General features: G+C 45.0%; 1 protein-coding gene across 4 annotated transcripts in view; it reads right to left on the bottom strand.

The window, feature by feature from the left end:
- Positions 1-18,008: 18,008 nt before the first annotated feature.
- The window catches only part of LOC144673347 (NACHT, LRR and PYD domains-containing protein 3-like), a 66,547-nt gene continuing 61,059 nt past the window's right edge, over positions 18,009-23,496 (bottom strand). Inside the window, exons 12-13 of one of the 4 annotated variants that reach the window (XM_078535242.1) lie at positions 19,016-19,183; positions 18,009-18,193 (exon numbers count right to left, since the gene is read on the bottom strand). In XM_078535242.1, the coding sequence (XP_078391368.1) occupies positions 18,106-18,193; positions 19,016-19,183 (256 nt within the window). In that variant the 3' untranslated portion in view covers positions 18,009-18,105. The remainder of the gene's footprint in view (positions 18,194-19,015; positions 19,184-23,496) is intronic. The other 3 variants (XM_078535239.1, XM_078535240.1, XM_078535241.1) reach the window with 3 other exon arrangements.

Below are 23,496 nucleotides of genomic sequence, written 5' to 3'. Positions count from 1 at the left end.
TGTCCAGATGGCCGAAAGGGATGGTAATAAAGTGGACAAAGCCTGATAAGAACCTGCTGAGGGAGCGAGATGGTCAATATTCAGAATGGCAGCAATGGTCAGAAAAGACTGAAAATTAGTGGCGGGAAGCAAAATGACCTGGGAACACTTTATGACAAGAATTGGAGTGATTATACCACTTTGTGTGATCTCTATTGGAATGCAGATGTTTCTAGACCATTTTCAACTGTGTGTGATTATTAAACCTCAGGCGGGTGGAAACACTCTGTCCTCTTTAAACTAAGCTGAAGAAAACATCTCTCTATATCCGGCTATGGGACTGAGAAAGGCTGCAAAGCAAATAATGCTTGAATAAAACACGAACAGCAGATGAAGAGACTGCCACAGTTGATATAAAAACATGCGGATCATTTTTTAGCGAAAAATCAAGGTAGATGTTTCAAGCCAGTTCCTCCCACCTCTCACCCTCACCCCCACTAAAAACAGCTCCATGCTGGCCTTGCTTCCCTCCTCCAATCCTCTATCACCATGCCGTCCTAGCTCCCACTATCCCGTCTCCATGCCGCCCTGACTCTCCCCTCCCCTTCCCCAATATCACAATAATTGTTTCCATTTGCCACTCCTCCCTCTCTCGGGATCCACATGGTTCCGGCCTCGCCCTTCACCCGCGCCCGATTTAAAACGTTGCGGCCTCTCCCAGCTCGGGCCTGAGGCTCCAACCTCTCGCATTCTCCGTCCCGCTCACTCCCAATACACATGGAACTGCTACACTTACCGATCACAAGCAGGGTCACCGACCAGCTCAGGTTGTGGAAATGCCCCTGGGAGCAGCAGGTATTGGGGGAATGGCCTCTGGACCACACAAAGGGTTTTCAATGTGACCACCTTTGTGTCTCTGGGGGGAGCAGAGGCCAATCCTCTAATACCCACCGTCCCAGGTACAGGCTGCATTTCCACTTCCTGTCCCGGAGCAAGAGGGGATTAGACGATGGTTGAAAACAAACAATGTGCAGGGTTATTGGGGGAAGGCAGCAGAATGACACCAGGTGAAATGTTCATGTTTTAAAATCCTGTATAAATTGCAGTTCGTTCTGCTATCGCTTTCAAACTTAACCGGACGGGAACAACTCCACATTCACAACATTCGAAAAGTGACAAATGAGACTTGAACATCCGGAAAGGTGGGTAGGAAAGTGAATATGACACAAATGTAGGTCGGAAAGTAAGTTGTGACGGGGATGTAATGATATAGATGGGTTACGTGATTGGACAAAGACCCGGCAAATGTGGTATAAAGTAGTAAAACGTGAGGTTGCCCATTTCGGCAGGATGAACAAAAAAAGAGGCACATAATCCAAACAGTGAGAGATTGCAGAACCATGAGATGCAGAGGGATCAGGATGTCCTAGTGCATGAATCATTTTGTTTATTTCTGCTGCGAAACTCTCCAATACCATTGAAATCCCAATGTTCCAGAGTCCCAAGTCAAATCCTTCCAGTCTCTTAGGCCAGAATGGTTGCGTTTGAAAAGGCCTCATTCGCTAAAAAAAAAGCCTCAGTTTCGAATGAAACCTTTTTTTAAATTGCTGCACCGGTCGCGCTGTCTCGCCCATTTGCTGACATGTTCTCTACTTTTCTACTGAAATCTTAAAATCAGCTCAATCTTTCCGTTTAATTCTCACTTCAAAGCTGAGTAAGGCAGCAGGGTGATCTATGACAGGGAAATCATTTTGTTTTACGCAAGAGGGATTCAGAAATCTGGCGATGAGGGGGACACAGAAACACAGGGACATTATTCTAACCCGCCAGCCCCTTTCACACACTCTCTCTGACACAATGTTGAGGTCTGCACATTCACAGGACAAACTGTTCCCAAATTGACAGATTCCGTGATAGGCTTCCCCCTCCACACGGCCTGTTCTGCGGATTCTCGGGGGTTAGTTGTTGTTTCCCAGCTCTGCTCACAGTGCCTGTTCCCCAGATTCAGACCTGAAACCAATCACAGCTCTGGTTGGATTAACACAGAGCTAATTTTATGTTATTAAATTGTTCACAGGCAGAAATCTATTTGATTTAAGGTGAAAAAACAAATTGTACGCTCTGGCCCTCCCTTAAGCGTATCCCACTTTGTTTTACAGTACAAGAGATAAAGGAGAGAGGGCGGAGTGATAGACTGAAACAGGGTGAGTTCAGGCAATGAGACACAGACGGTCAGACAAAGTAACTGCTCCAGGAAACCTTGTACAGTCTAGTTTAACATAGAACGCTTCAACTGGAGAGGTAGAAGATGCAGTCTCATCTGTCACGGATATTATACCAGAGACAAAGACAGTATTAATCTCACACTCAGGGGCAGTGCCAGCGAGTGATCCAAATTCGTATATTTAACCCTCGCTTCCCTGCTGAAATCTCTGCCGTCTTACAGCTCAGGGTCGTTGGGTATTGCTCTCAGTAACCGAGTGTTTCACTTCGATTAAACGAATCTGGGAATCCCCCTGACAGATATTAACTATTGCACGATTCCAGCAAACTGATCAACTCCCTCACTCCTCCCATGTTTCTGCAGGATGGGTTTGTGAAGATGAGCTCGTGAACAGCAAATCCCTGCAGGGAATGATCCCAAATTGAGCTTCTTAAGGGACAAGCCCCCACTTTTGATTGTTCTCTGACCTTTTCCATATCTCCACTTCTTTTGATCAGATATTGGTCAAAGTGAATTGTAAAAAATGTTGATTTTAGTTGCTGATTTAATGCGGAAATCCGCGCATGAGGTATTTCGTCCCAAACCGAATGTTGATTGTTCGTCAGTCAGAGACTGATAAATACAGAATTAATCCCACATTCACGGATAGTGCCAGAGATTGATATTGATAAAATCAATCCCACAATCATAGACAGTACCAGAGACTGATATTTACAGCATCAATTCCAAAATGACAGATAATACCTTGACCGTTATTGATAGAATCAATCCGCACTCACATGAATAGTAAAACATTGCAGGGTTACGGAAAGTGGCATTGGGTGAATTGTTCATTTAGAGGGCCAGTACAGATTGTACAGCCCGAATAGCCCCTTTCTGTGATGTAACCATTCCATGATTCTAATGGAAAATTCTGGAAGAACTGAGTAACTCTGGCAGTTTCGAAGCTCGATAGCGGGTCTATTCGTTAAATCTTCTGTCAACCACACTTCCTGTCTCCACAGATGCTGCCGGACCTGCTGAGTGTTTCCAGCATCTTCTGTTATTATTTCAGATTCCCAGAGGGAGCAGTATCTCACTTTTTGTACAATAAAACAATCCCTGTGCGGGAATCGATATTCAATGAAGAAATGGGAAGCAGCAAAGGGAAAAGAGGATCGGTGAATTTTACCAAACACGAGTAATTCTATCCCGGCTCCACACTACAGCTCAGGGACAACCGTCATTATCAACAAGAAGGGAGAAACCTGAGTTACATATTAAAACGAAGATAAATGGAGGTTGGAAATAATTTTCTTTGCATTAAACCCGCCCGTGTTTTCAGAGAAAAATCTCACCGCAGCTAATCAAACTCAGCACCGAGCTTGGGATTTCAATTTGATAGGTTTAGAAACCAAGAAACTGAGATGGCTGGGAATCGAACGCGATTCAACTGCTTGGAACGCAGCTATACTCACCACCAGACCACCTTCGCTTTGCACCACAATGTCACTATAGCAAAATACCTCAAGGCTCTTCACAAGAGCGTTACCATTATAAGTAAAAGAAAGTTGATGCTGAGCCACAGAAGGAGATATTCGGTCAGATGACAAAAGCTTGGTGAAAGAGGCAGCTTTTAAACAATATCTGAAGGAGGAGAGGGAGCTAGAGACGTGGAGATGTTTAGGGAGGAGATACAGAATTTTAGACAAGGTCAGATGAAAGCATGGTTGACAATGCTGTAGATATTAAAATCCCATCACTAGTTGCCCTTGAGAAGGTGGTGGCGCGCTGCCTTGTTCATTCCACATGGTGTAGGTACACCCAAAGTGCTGTTAGTGATGGGGTGGAGGGTTATTTAGGGTGTTGATCGAGGGGAAGTGAAAGAACGGCGAAATATTTCCAAGTCAAAATGGTGTGAGGGTTGGAGGGGTACTTCCAAGTAGCGGTGGTCCCGTGCATCTGCTGCTCTTGTCCTTCTAGATGGTTGCTTTCGTGGGTTTGGAATTTGCTGTCCAAGGAGCCTTGGTGAGTTCCTACAGTGCATCTTCTGGATGATGCACACTGCTGCTACTGTATGCTCGTGTTGGAAGGATGTTGGGTGCATGGGGTGCCAGCCAAGTGGGTTAACTTGCCCTGGATGGTGTGAAGCCTCTGGAGGGTTGTTGCTGCACTCATCCAGGCCAGTGCAGAGTATCGCATCACAATATTGACTTGCGCCATGTAGGTGATGGACAGTCTTTGGGGAGTCATCAGGTGATTTACTCGCCTCAGGGTTCCTCGCCTCTGACCTGCTCTGGCAGCCATTGCATTTGTATGTCCAGCCCAGTTCAGTTTCTGGTCAATGGTACCCCAGGATTTTGATAGTGAGAGATTCAGTAATGACAATGCCATTGGGCTCAATGAGCAATGGCTAGATTCTCTCTTGTTGGAGATGGTCATTGCCTGGCGCTTATGTGGCATGACTGTAACTTGCCACTTGTCAACCCAAGCCTGGATATTGTCCAGGTTTTGATGCATTTGGACGTGGACTACTTAAGTATGTGAGGATTCGCGAATGGTGCTTAACTTTGTGCCATCATCACTGAACATCCGCACTTCTGACCTTATGATGGAGGGAAAGTCAGTTGATGAAGCAGCTGAAGATGCTTAGGCCGAGGACACTACCCTGAGGAACTCCAGCGTCATGTGGTCAGGGCTGATGGAGCGATGCACTGTCAGGGGGTAAGGAACGGGGGAGCGCTGCACTGTCCGAGGGTGCAACTGATCGAGCGCTGCACTGTCGGAGGTTTAGGCATGAGGGAGCGCTGTTTTGTCAGAGTGTCAGGACTGAGGGGACATTGCGCTGTCACAGGGTCAGGGCTCAGGGAGCGCTGCATTGTTGGAGGGTCAGGACTGAGGGGACACTGCACTGTCACAGGGTCAGGGCTGAGGGAGCGCTGCATTGACAGGGGTCATGGCTGAGGGAGCGCTGTACTGTCGGAGGGTCGGGACTGAGGGAACATTTCCTTGTCAGAGGGTGCGGATTGTGGGAGCGCTGAACTGTCAGATGGTGGTAGCTCTGCAGTGTCAGAGTGGCAGGCTGAAAGAACACTGCACTGCCAAGCGTCAGGACTGAGGGAGCACTTCAGTGTCAAAGCTTCAGTGCTGAGAGTGCGTTACACTGTCAGACGGTTTGGGCTGAGGGAACGCTGCACAGATAGATGGTCACGATTGAGCGAGCGCTGCACTGTCAGAGGGTCAGCGCTGAGGGAGAGCTGTACTGTCGCAGGATCAGGGCTGAGGCCGATGCACTATCAGAGTCAAACGAATGAAGGAGCGCTGCTCAGTCAGTGGGTGAGGACTCAGGGAGCACTGCACTGTCAGAGGGTCAGGACTGTTCGAGCGCTGCACTGTCAGAGGGTCAGGACTGATCGAGCGCTGCACTGTCAGAGGGTCAGGAATGTTCGAGCGCTGCACTGTCAGAGGGTCAGGACTGATCGAGCGCTGCACTGTCAGAGGGTCAGGACTGATCGAGCGCTGCACTGTCAGAGGGTCAGGACTGATCGAGCGCTGTACTGTCAGAGGGTCAGGACTGTTCGAGCACTGTACTGTCAGAGGGTCAGGAATGTTCGAGCGCTGCACTGTCAGAGGGTCAGGACTGTTCGAGCGCTGCACTGTCAGAGGGGAAGGAATGTTCGAGCACTGTACTGTCAGAGAGTCAGGACTGATCGAGCGCTGTACTGTCAGAGGGTCAGGACTGTTCGAGCGCTGCACTGTCAGAGGGTCAGGACTGATCGAGCACTGTACTGTCAGAGGGTCAGGACTGATCGAGCGCTGCACTGTCAGAGGGTCAGGACTGATCGAGCGCTGTACTGTCAGAGGGTCAGGAATGTTCGAGCACTGTACTGTCAGAGGGTCAGGACTGTTCGAGCGCTGCACTGTCAGAGGGTCAGGACTGAACGAGCGCTGCAGTGTCAGAGGTTCAGGACTGATCGAGCGCTGCAGTGTCAGAGGGTCAGGACTGATCGAGCGCTGCACTGTCAGATGGTCAGGTCTGATCGAGCGCTGCACTGTCAGAGGGTCAGGACTGATCGAGCACTGTACTGTCAGAGGCTCAGGACTGTTCGAGCGCTGTACTGTCAGAGGGTCAGGACTGATCGAGCGCTGCACTGTCAGAGAGTCAGGACTGATCGAGTGCTGTACTATCAGAGAGTCCGGACTGATCGAGCGCTGCACTGTCAGAGGGTCAGGACTGAGGGAGCGCTGTACTGTCAGAGGGTCAGGACTGAGGGAGTTCTGCACTGTCAGAGGGTCAGGACTGTTCGAGCGCTGCACTGTCAGAAGGTCAGGACTGAGGGAGCGCTGCACTGTCAGAGGGTCAGGACTGATCGAGCGCTGCGCTGTCAGAGGGTTAGGCATGACGGAACGCTGCACTGTCAGAGGGTTAGGCATGAGGGAACGCTGCACTGTCAGAGGGTCAGGAATAAGGGAGCGAAATGCTTTCAGATGGTCAAAACAGAGGGAGAGCTGCACTCACAGACGGCCAGAAATGAGGGACCGCTGCACTTTCAAAGCGTCAGGAAAACAAAAGCGCCGCACAGTCAGTGGGTCAGGAATGAGGGAGCGCTTCACTGTCAGAGTTTTGGGAATGAGGGAGCGCTGCACAGTCAGTGGGTTAGCACTGTCAGAGGGGAGATGAGCCCTGGACAGAGCTCTCTAACTGACCCTATTCCGCTCTTTAATAATCCCACTCTGAACTGGAACACTGCCGGCAATTTTTGATAATAAGAGGATTAGCCAGTGAACATTTCAGAATCTAAATTCAGACAGAGAGAGAGAAGGAGCGAGAGAGAGAGAAGGGCCTAAATAGAGCAACTGGAAAGAAGCTGAACGCCTTGCTGAAGTGCAAGTAGACAACGTCAAATGCATTGCTCTCATCTACAGACCTCAACAGGAGGGATACTCACGAAGAGTGAGCCAGTGAAAGGAAATCATTACACGGTCAATTGATAGCGGAACTGTTCTGTGTAAGCGGATGAGCAAGGAACTAGGCTTTGCTGTAATGAATTTGCTACTTTCGGTGATAGAACCCTACCTCTCCTACAAATGCGGCAGAGTGTATTCTCTCAATTCGACCTTGTGATGGGATATGTGTTTTCAAAGCTTGCTTTATTTTTTGAGGCAGATCCAACCTGAAAATGGAAACAGGGGAAGGAAATTACCCCTCCCAGTTTCTAAGGGGGCAAAAGCCGAATCTAAATTTGTAAACGAAACCTTCTGTGCAGACCGAAACTTGTTGCGCTGATGTACCTTTACATCAGATGCAGAGCCATCCAGGTTCGAGAGTAGAAGTGGATGAGTCACGTGGTGCAACCAGGGCAAGCTGAAGGAGACAGAGGCCAAACCCATAAGCTGAGAATAAGATGCTACAGCTGTTTATTTACACACACATAGCGCAGAAGCGAAACGGAACAAACTTCGAGACACCACCTCCAATGCCGCACTCTGAACATATGTGAAGCAATAGCAGGAAAGCGCTGATTGGTTCGAGGCTAGCATCACTGTGGCCGATCCTGCCATTGAAGCAAAGCAGTCCACTCATTATTTACAAGAAAGATCCGAATAACAAAACTCTGAATGCTGTAGGAGCCATTTGAGGTAAAGTCCAACATACTACGAGGTGGTGCATCAATGACTACTGGCTACAAAACTGCAAGAACATTGAGATATCTTTCCACACAGGGGTGTCGAGGTTGGGGAGTGTGCGGGGGTGGGTGGGGGTGCGGGTGGATTAAGGGATCAAATAGGCAACAGATTCATCGGCAAAACAAAAATAACACAAATGAAATCAACGCCAGGGGAAGTCATCACTGGCTGCAATAAGTAGCTGGACAGATGATGGAACTCCTCCTTGAGGGGCATGTTAGCGATAACATTGTCACCCAGGAAGATGTAGGGACCATAGAAAGCCTGCCTGCCTTAGCAGAGCTGGATGTTGAAGCCACAGTGAAAGAGATTAGCAAAGATATCCACTCGCTTGCCATGGGCAAAGCTCCAGATGTTGATACTATCCCGCCTGAACTCAACAACCACAGGAAATTGACATTCCTGCTGCAGCTGCACGAAGTTCACTGTCTCTGCTGGAGGGAGGGGGCAGTGGCCAAGGAAATGCACAATGCCAATATTGTGACGTTGCACAATAACAAGGGCGGCCACAGTGATTGCAACAACTATCCAGGAATCGCCCTGCTGAGCATCAGGGGAAAGGTATTTGCACATGTTGCGCTTGTCAGGCTGCTGATCTTGGTTGAACGCATTTCGTCAGAATCCAAGTGTGGTTTCATAACCGAAAGATCTACAATTGACTTCACCTTCTCAGCCCGGGAGCTGCAAGTAAATTGACGTGAACGAAGGAGACCACTATACCTTGCCTTCAGCGAACTCATCAAAACATTCGACCATGTGAGTGAAACAGACTATTTGTTTGTTTACTAGATCCAACACAACTCTCATTGGCCTTTTTACAATGAACCATTTGTGTCCTGCCCACCATCCTCACGGACCGGTGCCTTTGTAATTCCCACTTGTTACATTTATTTCTGTCTTCAGTTTTGATGAATAGTGATCGGCTGAGCAGTTGGCTCTGTTTATCTCCACAGATGGTCCTGACATTATGAGAAATTCCAGCATTTTCAGTCCCATTCAGATTCCCAGCGTGCACCCTATTTTGTTTTTCTATGTGGCAGGATGGAGGAATCAGATTCAGGTGGAATTAAAGAGAACTGATTCACTGGGTGATGCGGAAAAGCTGAATTGTGGGACAAAACTGACAACCCTTTCCAAGACTCGACACAGGCTCGAGGGGCAGAAATGCCTCCTTCAGAACGGTAGGGTTTTATTATTCCAAGAGTTTAATTTCCACATGAACTGGGGGATTGAGAAACGGCCGAAGTCGTGAAGACGATGGAACAATGATTTCAGACAATGACCTGATGTTCTGTACCAACCCGTTTATGGACACAACAAGGCTGCATTTTTCCAGTTGTTGTGACCGAAATCTGGAAGATTTGTTTGGCTGGAGGAGGTTCCAGAGATTCCAGAGGTTCCACCGGGTGATTGATGAACTGAACTTGGTTCAGGTGAAGTTTCGGGCAGCAGAATTTTGGATGAACACAGGCATATGTAGGGTGGAAGATGGGAGGCCGGCCGGGGGAACACTGGTATAGTCAAGTCTAGATTGAGCAAAGGGGGTTTGATGGGGGTTTCAGCAGCAAATGAGCTGAAGGAGGGTCGGAGTTGAGCAATGTTTAGGATGTGGAAGAACAGTGTCTTCATCTGATAATATCCTGGCATCTTGTCCAATATCATGTAGTTTAGTCAGAGATATTGGGGGTGAAATGAATTCAGTGTCAGTCATCATTGTCTAATGTATCTTTGGAACAGGACTCTATCCGATTTAGTTATGTTGAAGAGTCATATTCTACTCAAAACATGAACTCTGTTTTTTCTTTCCACAGATACTGCCAGAAGAGATTGCAGCATTTGCTGGATTTCAGCAGAATCAGCAGTGTATTTTTTAATTACTACTTTCAATTTTGTGGCTCATTTAATTATAGCAAATCTTCCCCCTTTGGGGAATTGAACCTCCGTTTTCGGTGTGATAGGTGGGGGATACTAACCACTATACCATTGAGGAAGATCTTGACGACGTGACCCGACTGATTGTGGGACAATTCAATTCCTACAGTTCAACAAATCTGTCAATACGTGCATTAATAAACATAAATTCCAGAAAAAAAAGTCAGTCCACTTAGAGGAAGGATCCTGCCATCTCCTAGTGGTTAATTCCTGATAGGATTTGGCTATCCTCTCATTTTCATATGGATCATTTACTGCCTGAAGTGAAATCTGCATTTATCGACTCCGTTTGGTAGTTCAAACATTCCTCATTAATATAGTGGTTAGTTTCCTTGTTTATTATGCGTGTCACCGGGGTTCAATTCCCTGATGGGCAACGACTTCATTCAAATTAAAAAACAGAATACATGGAATTGGATATGGAGTTTAGAATTGGACATTGTTTGATATGTAGGAGACAGTGAGTACAGATAAAGATTATATGTCAGAAACAGCAGTTTTGTTTCCGAGATCCTGGGAGATAAGAGTCCCCTGGTGCCCTTTGCACCAGCAACCAGGCAACATTTCCATGCGCTGGCGCAATTTTACATCGGAGGGATTTTACGCTCCCGCTGAAGTCAATGGACTTTTGGATGGTTCGCCGCATTTTACAGTTTAACACAGAAACTGGCTCTTTCACCTAAATTGGGATGAATTGGAATTTCTGTAAAATCAGTGAATTAGTTGCTTGAATCCAGGACAGTTTGCTGAAACAAGACACTTTAAAACCAAAAGGAACCGGCTATACTCGATATAGTAATGAGTAACAAGGCAGAATCCATTAATAATCTGAGAGTAAACATGCATCTTGTAAACAGTGACGGTAACATGACAGAGTAACTTGCATTGTAATCTCTTCATTGTTTTCTCTCCTCTTATTTCCTTTTCTTTCTTTTAGGATGGCAGCTATTCAGGATCCTGTCATTCATCCCCCTGCCCCCATCTTTTGTTTCTTTACTTATCCCATTACCGCTCCCTCTGGCCTTGCACCACTTTTGTCATTTTTGTCAATTTTGTCAGTTCATCTCTCCTGCCCTCCATCCATCACAGATTTTCCTTTTTCATCTTCTTCCCATCTTCACCTGGAAAGGAACAATGCAGGCAGCTCCTTCTCACGCACAGTAGGCACATTCTCACTCAGAGAGACACTGAGACACAGGCAGGTCATCAGTTCTACAGGCTCAGACAGCAGAAGTATTCATTTCCACTCTGATGCCATGTTCCAGGGACATATTTTTAACCCAACTTTCAAACAGAGCAAGAGAGAAAGAAGTTTCAATTTCACGCCAACTCAGTCCCACTGACGGGTATATACGTAAATTACACTCCCCAAATCACACCTACTATAAGATTTAAATGAACTGTTTAAATCTGATAATAGTAACACATAGCAACTAATCGAATAGCAGATCGAAAATTGAATCCCAATTGCCAGAATATCCAATTTAATTATGCAAAGTTATTCACAATCCTGTTCACATTTATGTAGATTCACTAATCGAAAAGCAGAATACGGTGGATGCTGGAAATCTGAAATAAAAACGGAAGATGCTGGAAATACGCAGCAGAGCAGGCAGCATCCGTGGAAATAGGAACAGGATTAATGTTTCCTTTCATCAGAAGAAACGACCTGAAATGTTAACTCTGTTTCTCTCTTCACAGATGCTTCCTGACCTGCAGAGCGTTTCCAGCATTTTCTGTTTTTTAATTCATGTAGATTTAGCGCTTGATCATAAGTCACACACGCTGTTTGTTTAAAACGCACAGTCTCAAGTGTTCAATTTATATACAAGGTGGGAAACTGCTTGTATATTACAATAATAAAGATAACATGGCAAACAGCATCATGTAAAGGGAGGTACAAATTAAATAAAGGTAAGGAACTGATCAAACATACAAATAAAACCAGAGACCCAGGTACAGAATGAATCCCACACTTATACACAGTACCAGAGACTGACAGATACAGAATGAATCCAACACTCATACACAGTACCAGAGAGTGACAGATACAGAATGAATCCCACACTCATATACAGTACCAGAGACTGACAGATAAAGAATGAATCCCACACTCATACACATTACCAGAGACTGACAGATACAGAATGAATCCCACACTCATACACATTACCAGAGACTGACAGATACAGAATGAATCCAACACTCATACACAGTACCAGAGAGTGACAGATACAGAATGAATCCCACACTCATACACAGTACCAGAGACTGACAGATACAGAATGAATCCAACACTCATACACATTACCAGAGACTGACAGATACAGAATGAATCCCACAATCATACACATTACCAGAGACTGACAGATAGAGAATGAATCCCACATTCATACACAGTACCAGCGACTGACAAATAAATACTGCAACCTACGCTTACAAGCAGTAGAGAGTCTGTCAGGTGCAGAATGAATCCAACAGTCACCAAAACGCCAGATTCAGAAAGAAACAGAGTGAATTTCCACAGCAGGAAAGATACCACTCACCACCACCCTCTCCAAACTCCGAATGATTTGGAATATAGCTGGTAAGCTCCGGGACAATTTATTATTTGTAAGGTCAGAAGCAGCAGGATGTAGTGAAGAGGGTGACGGTCATAACCAGGCAGACTGCCTCACCACAAAAGCTGCTCCAGAGGAGATTCCATGGGATCCACCCAAACCACAATCACTGGCACTGGTATGAGAGATTCCAGATAAATCTCATTTTTTAAAAATTGTCAGGGCCCTGACCCAGATGTTACTATTGTCAAGTAGGCTGAACACTATATCAATCATCTCTTGCAGCAACTAAGGACTCAGTCGTTATACAAGATGAAGTTTTCCAGAACAAGGATGGCTCTAATTTGATCTTGATGTCTTAGAATAGAATTAATTTTGTTCTTGGATTAGGGCAGGTTTCCCTTTTTTGAGTCCTCGATATATTACATAATTATTGTTGATTTCTGAAGATGCTGCATGTTAAAAAAAGAGTTATCAAAGTGAATGTTGGTCCTATAGAAAGTGAGTCTGGGGAATTATTAATAGGAAATAAGGATTTGGCAGATGAATTGAACATGTATTTTACATCAGTCTTCACGATAGAGCATACAAGTAACATCCCAGAAATAGCTTTAAATCAGAAAATGGAACATAAGAATATAAGAACTAGGAGCAGGAGTAGGCAATTCAGCCCCTCAAGCCTGCCCCGCCATTAAATACGATCATGATTGATCTCATTTCGGCCTCAACTCCATTTCCCGCACTCTCCCCATATCCTTTAAAGCCATTACTAATTAAAAATCTGCCTATCTCCTCCTTAAATGTATTCAGCGTCCTAGCATCCACTGCACTCTGAGGTAGTGAACTGCCCGATCTCTCAGCAATTTAATGCTGGGGTGGACGAGGTCTCAGATGGGCTGCCCACACCTGCCCCAATTGAGAAACATAGGAAATGGGAGCAGGACTCGGTCATTCGGCCCTTCGAGCCTGCTCCGCCATTCAGAATGATCATGGCTGATCCTCTATCTCAACGCAATCCTCCCGCTCACTCCCCAGAACACTTGACGCCTGCAGAGCCAAGAAACCTATCAATTTCCTTCTTAAATATATTCCCTTAACGGCCTTTTCCTGCCCAGCCTCAATTTTTAATCTGGCGGGAGGACTTTCCAAGTCTGGAGGAAGCCCGACAATGATCCAGTTCAGGCCCTGGGCGAGGGATGGGGGCGGAGTGAAGGTTCCTCCATCAGGGGTGGGTATGGTGCTGTAGTGTTACTGTCGCTGGAATAGTAATCCTTATTCCTAGGCTACTGCTCTGGGGATACGGGTTCAAATCCCACCACTACAGCTGGTGAAGTTTGAATTTACTTAAACAAATTCTGGAATAGAAATTAGTCTCAGTGTTGGTGACTATGAAACCATTGTCAATTGTTGTGAAGACCCACCTGGTGACATTTTACTTTGTTAAAGGCGCCCTATAAATGAAAGTTATTGTTGTTGCTGTAGTAATCTATATTTTATGTTTTATTTATGGTCGTTAATGATGAAGTGACGAGAGTGTCTGAACCGCCCTTGTGGATAACCATTAGGAAACGGCTGTTACTGGTCAGGGTCACTGATTCCTTCCTAACCTGGTTAATAATCTTAGAGACAATGGGAAAGAGAGCAACAGTTCAGACCCTGTGAGTGTGACAATAAAACAGGATTAACAGGAAGAGTCCCAATCAGACAGCTCACAGGTAAGAAAGAAGCAGAGAGTTCCTATTTACTGCCTAGTGTCATCCCCAAGAAACCGGGGAAGAACAACCCAGGAGGTGGAAACAGGAAAAACCTGTTCAGCTCCCTTGACCCATCGAATAAGGAAAGTCCCCGAGTCAGGACTTCCGCAAGATCCTAACGCACATCTTCTCACAGACACCCCGTTTCTGGCCATCCGGAGACAGGAAGATTTGGGCCCATGAAATTTACAAAAGAATATTTCAATACCAAATAAGCAACTCTGAAATCAAAATAAAACATGACTAAAGGAGGGGAAACTTCAAATCTCTCTGTGGAGAAGCTGGGTTATCTTTTCAGGTCTAGAGAAGGTTCAGGGCCCTGAACTGTTAACCCGAACTTCTCCACAGATGTTTCAGGATCAGCCTGTCCAGCATTTTCAGATTTATTTCATTTTATTCTGTTTGTATTTCACCTCCATCTCTTTGGCTTTTATTTCCTGTGATGCTATCAGCTTAGTTTTTATTGATATTTGTGTTCGTTTTTTTCAGTCATGTAAACCTAAGGAATCAGACAGAAATGGTGCTTAATGTCTAGTAAAGGATAACATGGTAAATTTACAATAATCCAATGAGTGAAGCAATAGCGTTATTATTTCTCGATTCAACTCATTTCTCACTATAAAATGTGGGACTAGACAACATAATTAACAGACATAAACTATTTGCTTACATTGCACAGTGTGGCTGTTTTTGTAACACTGACTGTAAATGTGAATCTGAGCCGCTCTGTTATAGTTCTCAGTTCCGGCCAGTAGATGTTCCCACACTCCGGAACAATGAATTTTACAGATTAGAGAAGAACACAACACAATAATTGTTCACATTGTATTGGACAGGGGAAATTTGGGAATAATAGGGAAGAAGATTAGCTCTAGGTCCATTAAACAGGAGATGCAACACACAATAATTGGTCAGATCTGACAAAGAGAAAGCGCGGGTGTAGCACATGTTTCTTACTGATCAAGTGCAATTTTCTTGTGGTCTCAGCTCTTTTAAGAGAGATGTGGTGATGCTGAGAAGAGCCTCCAAGCTCTGAATTTAATAAGTTACATATTTTTATTTGCATCTTTTTGAGCATTGCCTTCTGTGGCATTGCCGATTTCGGCGTGGCCTTCACTCACCATGGGGGTTGGGGGGAGGTGGTTGGTCTGGCAACAACTCATCCAAGACTCATGTCTGCAGCCACAGAAAGGCCGGCGATCTCTCTGAACTACAGAATCCCTAATTATTGCACCTCCTCACCCCCGGTCAGCTGAACAATCCATGGTACCATGGGTTTGGCTCTGGCTGCACTCTCCAGTTGACATGTCATTCTCACCAGTATTCAGGGCTGAATAAATGTTGTAGTGCGAGATGCGCTGAGGGGATTAGTCCACAACTCGCCTTGTCCTCCTTGACAACCTGGCACTCACCCATTTCCTATGAGGAAAGACTGGATAGGCTGGGGTTGTTTTCTTTGGAACAGAGGAGACTAAGTGACCATTTATTTGAGGTGTTGACAATTATGAGGGTAGAGCTGGAGTGGATCGGGAGGAACTATTCTGTATAGTTGCAGACAGGGTCACCCAGGAACATTAATTAGACAATTAATAGGCAGGTAAGTAGCACAATGAATGAGAGGCTGCTAACTCAGTCTATCACCATCAAAAAGTGTTCATTAGATCACTGATTATAAAATTATAGTTTAGATCAGATTGGGGAGACTCATTTATGAACCATTCAGGAATCTAATTCATCCATTCCGTAGTCTGTCTCTGTAATACTGTTGATTGGAGAAGAGGTTTGTCTTGGGATTTTGCCCATAACAGGGTATATAGTAAATCGGCCGGGCTTTTTGGATTCGGCCCGATTCTCTTTTCCATTGTTTGTTGCTTTCCCCGATGAGGTGTTAATCCCTGGCGCTCTCTGTCTGTTCCAGTGGATACAACACATCCCAGCCGCTCTAGTACAAGAAGATATGGGGAGCTCCCCGGTGTCTGCATGAACATTTATCCCCCAACTTGCTCCTCTGGTGAGAAACTGGCATTAGAAATCAGCGGCCTCACAGAAACCTTTCAATTTCCATTTCAAGGATCTGAAACACCAGTTTTACACCCGAGTGACAAGTTCCACCCACTTCCCAGCTGTGGCTGTTGCTGGTGGGTTCACTATAATTGTCGACTCAAATTATCCTGTGATGTCGCTGTTGGGGCATCTCCTTGAATGATCGATGTGACTGTTTGATACAACTAAGCGGAATACTCGGGCACTTCAGAAGCCGAGAACATGACAGTCAATCACATTGGAGAGTCTGGAGTCAGAGACAGAACAGGCCCGATAAGGACGGCACATTTCCTTTACAGACACTCGGGCAGATTAATGATCAATGACAACAGTTTCTATTTAAAATCCAGCTTCTGTTAAACTGAATTAAAATTCTCAAACTGTCATCTGAACTGATGTTCTCTGGGTTATCAGCAAAACCCCTGGATTGTTTGTCCAGCAACATGACGCAGTGCACAATCCTCCCCTGGTAGTTGAAATCGACTCTATTCAATGGGCCACTTATCTTATTGCAATTTGTGGGTTATTGGGTGTCAGTGACAACATTATAAAAGCGTGTAAAAGCTTTTACAAAGAGTGTTTTTTGTTGTCCCTGTTACCTGTTCTTTCCACTGTATCAGTATTAATCTCTCATTACTGTATGGTGATTATGTTGACATTTCTGAGTTGATTCCTACATTAAACCATGGAGTCTTATCTCTCTGTCCCTTGATCTGTCAGTCTGTGGCCCCAGGAGATATCTAATACCAGATCATCTTTCTTGTGTGAGCCTGTTGTTCGAATCTGGTCATTACTGATTTCAAATTATTGGTTCCCATTCCTTGATTTTTTGAAGCCTGAGAACACAGTGAAACTTCACCATTTATTGTACCAGAGTGAGGGGAGAATAAACAAACTGTATATTATGGGGAATGTAAAATAAATCAGGAAATAATGTAATGTACAACAGGTCCATCAGTATCTGGAAAATAATATCAATTCAACAAAGTTACATCTTAAGGAACCTGACCCAGAACATCAAACTATCTTCTCTCTGTTTAAATGCTGGCGATCCTGCTCTGTTTTTAGACAACTACCCATGCATTCGGCCCGCAGAGGTTCAGGCTGTGGGTCCCTACATGGATCCTGTCCATTTACTGCAGTGGAGTTTCCACTGGGTCACTTAACTTCCACAACTTGTTACTCTTTGAGCGGTTGGGTGAATTTACCAGGTAAACTTCTTTATTTCACACACTCCAGTCCTCTTTGTCATTCCAGCTGTTTAGAAACTCACCCTTCAGTGTGTAAATTACAGCAATATCAATAGGGCAGAGTCTAAATTCAACACATTGTTTCAACAGCTGATGCTTTCTTTCTTAGGGACGACAGAAAAGCATTGATACTTTCAGTCCAATCCCTCGGTTACAGAGTCAGCTGGAACCTCCCCAATAGGATAGTCTCTCTGGGACAACCCATGCAGTGGGTGTTTGTCTCTATTGGACAGTGGGATCTATCCCAGCTGGACAGACCCTGTACCCACCCTGAACCCACACAGGTTCACTTCCCAGCAGGGTTACTGGGCAGTGATACTGAGAGGGAGCCCTAGGGGCTTTACCCCCAAACCCAGGAATTCTGAGTGTAATTGTCAATGTCCCACTGCAGCCCAGACTGATCCACACCCTGGGCCCTCCCTGTCTGTACATTTCCCCAGTGACCCATTGGGGAACATTCAGCCCCGGATATCCTGCAGAAGCAGCGCCTGTGGGGCCGAGCGGCTGAGTCTCGTGACCCTGTGGCTGGGCCTCTGACGTCACAATGGGAGATGACGCTCACTCAGCTCGAGCATGAAACTGGGAAACGGCCAATAGGATTTAAACCTGGAGCGCGGCCGGTTAAAGGGGAGGGAGAGAAACTTGGTTAAAAATGTTTCTATAATGAGAACAGGAATGTTTATCAATCCCAACGTTCACATTTCCACACTCAGTCCAGGTCTGTATCCCTGCAGCGACTCCAGCTGATTTTCTCCATTTCGACTGAACTGATTGCCCCGCAGCCTGAAACAGATTAAAGATTAAAGGTGAATAAACAGATTGAACAACAGTGTCAATAGCAGGGAGACTGGAGTTAATGGGCCAAATCTTCTGCTCACTGGGTCATCAGAGACCAGACATATGGCTGAAGATGGGCAGCGGACCCCTGTGATGTCCTGACTCACGGGCCTACGTGGGAATTGCCCCAGAGGTTTAAATTTCCACTGGGCAATACCCCTGCTGCCCGGGACCCTGTGTGAATGTCTCTGACTCTGGGTTAGAATCGGAGACTTGGGGCAAATCCACAGGACTTACCCGGGTAGTTACCCAGGAAATGTTAGACTGTAAAACCTGGTCTAATACCCGGGTAACTCCACAACCGAGTCCCCCAATCACCCACCCCACCCCCTACTGACCATCATACTACACCCACACTACCCGATTAACCCCGCCAACCACCCCCACCAACCCGACTACCTCCTGACCCTCCCAACTCTGTCCTTGACCAAATCTGACTAAACCCCCGGCTTTACAGCCCGACTCAACAACGCCGCTGACCCAGCCCCATTAGCCGTCAACCTGACCGTATTAACCCCCCCAACCCCGCCGACCCCACCACTCTCCCCTGACCCGACTAGACTCTGCTCGGATGGAGCTCCCCGGGGAGCGTGGGGTCACTGCTGAAGGTCCCGGGAGGAAAATGAAGCAGTTTCAGTTTGGGAGAATCTTGTCGAGCAGCGGCAGTCCGCTTTTCATTGCTGCTGTTTGATAGATTCAGGACCATTTATGTTTTAAAATCCCATTTATATTTTAATTATTGCACTAAAAATTAACACAAACACTCACTTGATCAGATTCAGAGTCCTGCAGGTCAGGATGAGGCGGCGGAGAGCGGGGACAGATTGGTCTGAGAAGGAGTTAAATCCCAGGTCCAGATCCGTCAGTGACTGGTTTGTACTGAGAGCGGAGGCGAGATCCTCGGCACAAGAATCAGTGAGACGGTTATCCCATAGACTAAGGAACAGGGGGAGAAAAATAACAGGAATCAGGGTAAATGCACAGTGTCCTAACGAATACTATTAATTATAATATACAGTAAGCGACATTCCAAAAGCACAACATCCATTTATAAAGGAAAAAGAAAACACTATTAATGCTGCAAATTAAATATAAATATAATAAACTGGAAACACTCAGCAGATCAGGCAAGTATTTGCAAAGAGAGAAACACAGTTAAACATAGAAATCTAGAAACTAGGAGCAGGAGTTGGCCATTCGGCCCTTCGAGCCTGCTCTGCCATTCATTATGATCATGGCTGATCATCCAACTCAATAGCCTGCTCCCGCTTTCTCCCCAGATCCTTAGATCCCTTTCGACCCAAGAGCTATATCTAACTCCTTCTTCAACACATGCAATGCTTTGGCCTCTTCCACTTTCTGTGTTCGAGAATTCCACAGGCTCACCAATTTCTGGGTGAAGAAATTTCTCAACTCAGTCCTAGATAGTCTATCCCGTATCCTCAGTGTGTGACACCTGGTGCTGGACTCCGCCACCATCGGGAACATCCTTCCTGCATCTACCCTGTCTAGTCCTGTTACAATTTTATAGCTTTCTATGTGATCCCCCCTCATTCTTCTGAACTCCATCGAATATAATCCTAACCGACTCAATCTCTCCTCATGTGTCAGACCCGCCATCCCAGGAATCAGTCTGGTAAGCCTTCGCTGCACTCCCTCTACAGCAAGAACATCCTTCCTCAGGTCAGGAGAGGCCTGAAGTCAGGGCGGATAGTTGGTGGAGCTGAGAGATCGAGTGGCCTAATGAACGGGCACAGGAGAGCCTCTGGGGTCCACAAAACATAATGCTTCATTATCCATCACTGGTCACAGATTGTAGTCTGAAGAACGTGTTAGAATAAGAACAGAATAACTAGGAGCAGGATTAGGCCATTCAGCCCTGAAGCCTTCTCTGTCATTTGATAAGATGATGGCTGATCTGATTCTGGCCTGAACTCTGCTTTCCTGTCGGTCTGCCGTAACCCTCGATTCTCTTGTCAATCAAAAATCCACCTTAACCCAGCCTTGAATATATTCAATGACACAGCCTCCATTCGCCTCTTGGGAAGAGAATTCCACAGACTAACTAAATTTCTTCTCTTCTCAGTCTTAAATGGGAGACCGCTATTTTTTAAAACAGTTTCACTAAGTTCTCCTCCCACAAGAGGAAAAATCCTCTCAGCATACACCCTGTCAAGTCCCCTCAGGATCTTATGTGTTCAATAAGATCACCTCTCAGCCTCCTGAACACCAACGGGTATAGGCCCAATCTGCTTAACTTTTCATCATAAAATAAACCCCTTCATCCCAGAAATCAGTCGAGTGAACCTTCTCTGAACTGGTTCTCATGCAATTATACCTTTCTTAAGTAACACCAAAACTGTATAGTGTACTCCAGATGCTGTCTGACTAAGGCCCTGTATAGCTGCAGCAAAACTTCCCTACATTTACAATGCATTCCCCTTGCAATAAAAACATATCAAATAGGAGCAGGAGCCAGCCATTCTGCCCTTCGAGCCCACTCCGCCATTCACTGAGATCATGGTTCATCTTCCACTTCAACAACATTTCCTTCTATTAACCCCATGTTCCATGATGCTTTCAATGTGTAGAAATCTATAAATCTCAGTCTTGAACATACTAAATGACTGAGCCTCCTCTGGGGCAGTCAATTCCAAAGATTCACCACCCTCTGAGTGAAGAAATTCCTTCACATCTCAGTCCTACAAGGCCTGCCCCTTATTCTGAGACTGTGTCCCCTGGTTCTAGACACGCCCAGCCTGGGGCAACCTCCTACCTGCATCTACACTGTCAATCCCTGTAAGAATTTTGTATGCCTGAATGAGAACACCTCTCATTCATCTAAACTCCAGAGAATAAAGGCCCAGTCTATTTAATTTTTCCTCAGCACGCATTGCTCCAGGAATTATTTTAGTGGAACCTTCATTGCACTTAGTCTAAGACAAGTATATCTTTCCTTAGGTAAGAAGACAAAAACTACATAGAATGCTACTGTTGCCATCTCATCAAAGCAGTGAGACATCTTTATTCCGAAACTCAAATCCACTTGTAATAAAAGCCAACATACCATTTACCTTTTTAACTGTTTGCTGTACCTGCAAGTTAGCTTTAAGTGAGTCATGAACAAGGACATTGAATTACCTTTGAAGATCAACGCTTCCAAGTCTCTCACCATTTAACAAATGGTCTGTATTTCTTATTTCCTGCCAATGTGCATAACCTCACATTTCTCTATATTGTCTTCCAGCTGCCAAATTTTGGCCACTCTCTTATCCTCTGCAGATCCCCTTGAAGCATATTTGCATCCTCCTCACAACTAAAACTTCCACCTAATTTCCTGTCACCTGCAAACTTCTAAATATTACATTTAATCCCCACATCCAAATCATTGATATAGATTGTGAATAGCTGCGGCTGTGATCCTTGCACTACCTCACTGTACCACATCCACGGGTCTCCTCTTATCTATTCTACTGACTGCATCCTCAAAATACCCCAACAGGTATGTTAAACATGATTTCCCTTTCATAAATCCATGTTGAATCTGCCCAATGCTACCATTATTTTCTAAGTGTTCTATTATCCATCCTTTATTGCAGAATCTAGCATTTTCCATACTACTTATGTCAGGGTAACAGATCTCTAGTTCCCAGTTTACTCTCTCCCTCCTTTCTTAAACAACAGGGTTATATTTTCCACCTTCCGATCTGCAGGAACCATTCCAGAGGCTGCAGAATTTTGAAACATAATCACCAACGCATCTCCTATCTCCGCAGCCACTTCCCTCAGCACTCTGGGATGTAGATCATCAGGTTCAGGGGATTTATAATACATGAATAGGATGGGAATAGAGGGATACGGACCCCGGAAGTGCAAAATGTTTTGGTTGACGGGCAATATGATCGGCGCAGGCTTGGAGGGCCGAAGTGTCTATTCTTGTGCTGTACTTATCTTTGTTCTTTTCTTTCTTTGTTCTTATCTACTTTAAGTCCCATTAATTTCTCAAATACTTTCTTTAACAAATATTAATATCTTGCAGTTCCTGGTTTACACTAGTCCCTTGATTCTCCTTTATTTGTGAGCGATTTTTAGTATTTTTCTCTGTGAAGACAGACAGAAAGTATTTGTTTAATTTCTCTACCATTTCCTTATTCCACATTGTAAATTTTCCTGACTTTGCTTGAAATGGACCCACATTTATTTTTACTAATATTTTCCTTTTTTCATACCTACAGAAACATTTACAATCAGTCTTTGTGTTTCTTGCTAGTTTACTCTCATATTCTATCTTTTCTTTCTTCATCCATTTCTATGTCATCTGCCGATTTCTAAAATGCTCCCAATTCAAAGGCTTTCCTTTTTCTGGCAACTTTATACATTTCTTCCCTTGATCTAATACAATTCTTGATTTCTTTCTTTGGGACACTTTTAGTTGCTGGGTTTTTGTGCATCAAAGGAATGTATTTTTGTTGTAAACACGTCACATTTCAAAGCCTTGAATGGAAATTGGGGTAAAGACACCACTGAGATTCACACTCAGAATCTTCGGTTTACTAGACAGTCATTGGAACTGCTTTATCCACAGCATCCACATAAACGCCAGCATACCAATTGTCTTCCTAATCACTTGCTCCACTCCATGCCTAGTGATTCATGGACAGGGTCTCCCAGATCCCTCAGTACCGTACAGTCTGCAGTCTTTCTCCATTCAGGTAAGTTACTGCTTTTCTATTCTTACAGCCAAAGAGAACAAATTCACATTGTCCCACATTAAACTCCACCTGCCAATTTTTTGCCCATTCACTTCACCTCTATATCCCTTAATAGACTCTTTATGTCCACTTGACAAGTTACTTTCCTACCTTTGCGCCATCGGCAAATTTAGCTACCATGCATTCAGTTCCTTCACCCAAGCAATTTACACAGGTATTTGAGGCCCCAACACTGACCTCTGTGTCACTCCACTAGTAGCAGTTTGCCAAACCGAAAATGGCCCTTTACCCCAACTCTCTGTTTGCTGTTAGCTAATCAATCGTCTATACATACTAATATGCTACCACCTGTATAACAAATTCTTATCTTGTTATCTTTTTTATCTTTAATGTCACACCTTATCAAATTGCTTTTGGAAATCCAAGTGCACCAAATCTGCAGATTCTCCTTCATCAATTTCCATGTTACTTCCTCAAAGAAATCTAATCCATTCGCCCCATGTGATTTTCAATCCGCTGGACCTTCCATGAATCTAG

This window comes from Cetorhinus maximus, unplaced genomic scaffold (assembly GCF_964194155.1).
Source record: "Cetorhinus maximus unplaced genomic scaffold, sCetMax3.hap1.1 HAP1_SCAFFOLD_347, whole genome shotgun sequence".
Taxonomy (NCBI): domain Eukaryota; kingdom Metazoa; phylum Chordata; class Chondrichthyes; order Lamniformes; family Cetorhinidae; genus Cetorhinus; species Cetorhinus maximus.
This window is presented reverse-complemented; position numbering and strand designations above follow the sequence as displayed.